At 44.3% G+C, this 4,180-nt stretch overlaps 1 protein-coding gene across 1 annotated transcript in view; it reads right to left on the reverse strand.

Moving 5' to 3' along the window:
* The window catches only part of Gmeb1 (glucocorticoid modulatory element binding protein 1), a 33,399-nt gene that overhangs the window by 16,597 nt on the left and 12,622 nt on the right, over positions 1-4,180 (reverse strand). Inside the window, exon 5 of the mRNA XM_013035646.1 lies at positions 3,460-3,617. Coding sequence (XP_012891100.1) covers positions 3,460-3,617 — 158 coding nt within the window. The remainder of the gene's footprint in view (positions 1-3,459; positions 3,618-4,180) is intronic.

Here is a 4,180-nt window from a genome sequence, read left to right on the forward strand (position 1 = left end):
TGGTAGAGTGCTTGCCTTGCATGCATGAGGCCCTGGGTTCGATTACTCAGCACCACATAAGCAGAAAAAGCTGGAAGTGGTGCTGTGGCTCAGTGGTAGAGCGCTAGCCTTGAGTTGAAGAGCTGAGGGACAGCACCCAGGCCCAGAGTTCAGGCCCCATGACTGGCAAAAAATAAAAAATAAAGAAATTCTTCCTCCCAAAAGAAAATGTTTTCTTCTTACTCTGAATGAAAAGAGAAAGGTAACTTATAGAGTCACAACAGTGTAATCTACTTTCTAAGCAAATGGGTTTTTTGCTTTGTTTGGTGGCAGTCCTGGAACTAGAACTCAGAGCCTGGGTACTGTCCCTAAGCTCAAGGCTATATTGTTCTACGACTTAAGACATAGCTCTAGTCTGGCTCTTTGATGGTTACTTGGTTTTAGTGGGTTTTTGTTTTTGTTTGTTTGCTTATTTTTGCCAGTCCTGGGGCTTGAACTCAGGACCTAGGCATTGAGCTTTTTTGCTCAAGGCTAGGACTCTACCACTGGAGCCCCAGTGCCACTTCTGGCTTTTTCTGTTTATGTGATACGGACCAGTTGAACCCAGGGCTTCAAGCATGCTAGGTAAGTACTCTACCACTAAGCCACATTCCTAGCCTTGGTGGTTAATTGGAAACAAGAATCTTACAAACTTTCCTCCTCAGCTCTTAGCCTCCTGAGTAGCTAGGACTACAAGGGATTGTGTTGATTTTGTCAGTTGTAGGGCTTGAACTCAGGGCCTGGGCTCTGTCCCTGAGCCTCTTTGTGCTCAAGGCTAGTGCTCTAACACTTGAGCCACAGCTCTACATCCTTGTGGGTTCTTGTTGTTACTCCAGTACTCTACTACTTAGGTCACAGCTCCACTTTTGGCAGTTTTGTTTTTTTTCTTTTTTGCTAGTTAACTGGAGTTAAGAGTCTCATGGACTTTTCTGACCAGGCTGGCTTTGAACCTTGATCCTCAGATCTCAGCCTCCTGAGTAGCTACAATTACAGGCATAAGCCATCAGCACTAGGCACAGATGTCAGGCTGCCCAAACCAGACTTTCTGAGAATGAGAACCTGAAATAATTTTAAAGTAGGGTGGTTTGAGGAGCCCTACTACAGGTGCTAAGCATCTAGAATAGCTGAAGTTGTGATATTTATCAGCCTGTAAAGAAAAAGCAAGAGAAATGGAAAACAAAAATATTAGGTAAGAAATCCATGAATAACAGATTCACAGAGGGGAAAAAAAAAACTTTTTACTATCAATTATACATGAAGATTTAAAAAGAGAGACTAAGAAGCATCAAAGTATCTGGGCACCGGTAGTTCATGCCTGTAATCCTAGTTACTCAAGAGACTGAGATCTGAAGATCGCAGTTCAAAGCCAGCTCAGGCAGGAAAGTCTGTGACAGTGACAGTCTTATCTCCAATTAATCACCAGAAAACTGGGAATGGCACTGTGGCTCAAATGGTAGAGCACTTGACTTCAGCTGAAGAGCTGAAAGACAGCCCCCAGGCTTCGAGTTCAAGCCCCATAACCGACCAAAAAAAAAAAAAATCAAAATGACACTCAAGCCAAGTGCTGGTGGCTCATGCCTGTAATCCTAGCTACTCAGGAGGCTGAGATCTGAGGATTGTGGTTCAAAGTCAGCCCAGGCAGGAAAGTCCTTGAGACTCTTATCTCCAATAAACCACTAGAAAACTGGAAGTGGCGCTGTGGCTCAAGTGGTAGAACACTCACCTTGAGCTGTAGAGCGCAGGGACAGCGCCCAGGCCCATAGTTCAAGCCCCATGACCAACCAAAAAAAAAGAAAGAAAGAAAAAGAAAAATCTTAGATGGTTATATCTTCCCTCAATGGTAAGGAGGAGCTTGAGGATTTTTAAAACAAGATTGAAGTAAGTATGTGCCTATCCTGTTCATTTTGGTAATCTGGAGCTCACACAAGCAGAGTTCTCTGATCCTCACAGCATTTTCCATAGTCTAGCACACTCAGAGATAGACTGTTTATTTTAGTTCAACAGTTGAAAACGATTTGTCATTCTAATCCACCTTCCTATCTTGAACACATAAGTAGAGCAAAAGCTTTTCAAAACAACCTAATTTCAACCTTGATACTCCAAGTGGCACAAAGTGAAACCACTGAATAAATTTGTAAACTTCTGAACCATCTTTCTAATGCTTAGCATGAATTTTAAGAAAGAAATAAGGAAGTCTATCCAATAAAAAATCTTTTTTTTTTTTTTTGGGTCCGGTTGTGGGGCCTGAACTCTGGGTCTGGGCGCTGTCCCTCAGCTCTTCAGCTCAAGGCTAGCGCTCTGCCACTTGAGCCACAGCGACACCTCCGGCTTTTTTTTGCTTTTTGCTTATGTGGTGCTGAGGAATCGAACCCAGGGCCTCAGGCTTGCAAGGCAAGCGCTCTACCACTGAGCCACCTTCCCAGCCCTAAAAAATCATTTTTGAGGGAGGAAAAAAAAAGATAGTTGGACACCATTGGCTCACATCTGTAATTCTAGCTGCTTAGGAGGCTGAGATCTGAGGATCATGGTTTGAAGCCAGACCAAGGCAGAAAAGACCCCATGAAATTCTTTTCTTTCTTTCTTTCTTTTTTTTTTTTTTTAACATGGTACTGAGGAATTGAACCCAGGGCTTCATGCATGCAAGGTAAGTACTCTACCACTGAGCCACCTTCCCAGCCTCCCATAAAATTCTTTTTTTTTTTTTTGGGTCCAGTCATGGGGCCTGAACTCTGGGCCTGGGCACTGTCCCTCAGCTCTTCAGCTCAAGGCTAGCGCTCTACCACTTGAGCCACAGCGCCACTTCCGGCTTTTTTATTTCTTTTTGCATATGTGGTGCTGAGGAATCGAACCCAGGACCTCAGGCATGCAAGGCAAGCGCTTTAACCACTGAGCCACCTTCTCAGCTCCCCTACCATGGAATTCTTATCTCCAATTGTAATCCTAGCTATTCAGGAGGCTGATATATGAGGATCACGGTTCAAAGCCAACCCAGCAGGAAAGTCCATGAGACTTATCTCCAGTTAACTACCAGAAATCCAGAAGTGGCGCTGGGGCTCAAGTGGTAGAGTGCTAGCCTTGAGCTGAAGAGCTCGGGGATGATGCCCAGGCCTAGAGTTCAAGTACCAAAACCAACCAAAACAAAAACAAAAAAAAAAACAACCCAAAAAACAACAAAATTGGAAGTAGAACTGTGGCTCGAAGTGGTAGAGTGTTAGCATTGAGCAAGACAGCTCAGGGGCAGGGCCCAGGCCTTGAGTTCAAGCCCCACAACCAAAACAAAACAAAAGGATGATTTCTAAAGCACAGAATCCCACTCAAGAGAACCATGACTTACAACAAGGCACACTGATGCTCACAAGAGTTGACACTAAGAAACAAAGAAATGAGAGGAATAGTTCTGATGAGAAACAGTGGGTTTTCAGGTGGTTTCCTACCCCCTACCATCGGCCGAAGTGGGTGTCTGCACCACACTTGTCTGCTGTCCTGGTACTGGCGCTCTTGCACTGCTGATGAGAAGATCAAATTTGGTGCTTCTGCATGTATTGGAGCAAACTTTGTCATGTTGGTAAAAATCAATCTGTCCGGAATCCATCATTTTCCTATAAAAAGGAAGACAAGAGGTAGCACTTCAGCCTGTACTTCATGTTCAGAGAACTGAGTCTCAGTGACAAATAGGCATGACATTACTGAGTATACTCTGTAAATTAGTAAAACTGATTAGTAATATCAGAAGTCATTAGGTTGTAAATATTCTAACTGTGACTAGATTCTGCCCACATTTATCAATACTCTTATTCTGAAAAAAAATTTTTTTTGGTTGGTCATGGGGCTTGAACTATGGGCCTGGGCACTGTCCCTGAGCTCTTCAGCTCAAGGCTAGTGCTCTTCCACTTGAGCCACAGTGCCACTTCCAGTTTTTTCGTGATTTATTGGAGATAAGAGTCTCATGGAGGGGCTGGGAAGGTAGCTCAGCGGTAGAGTGCATGCCTTGCAAGCATGAGGCCCTGGGTTCAATTCCTCAGCACCACATAAACAGAAAAGGCTGGAAGTGGCGCTGTGGCTCCAGTGGTAGAGCACTAGCCTTGAGCTGAAGAGCTGAGGGACAGCGCCCAGACCCAGAGTTCAGGCCCCATGACTGGCAAAAAACAAAAAACAAAAAAAA

This window comes from Dipodomys ordii, unplaced genomic scaffold, assembly GCF_000151885.1.
Source record: "Dipodomys ordii isolate 6190 unplaced genomic scaffold, Dord_2.0 Scaffold6, whole genome shotgun sequence".
Classification (NCBI taxonomy): domain Eukaryota; kingdom Metazoa; phylum Chordata; class Mammalia; order Rodentia; family Heteromyidae; genus Dipodomys; species Dipodomys ordii.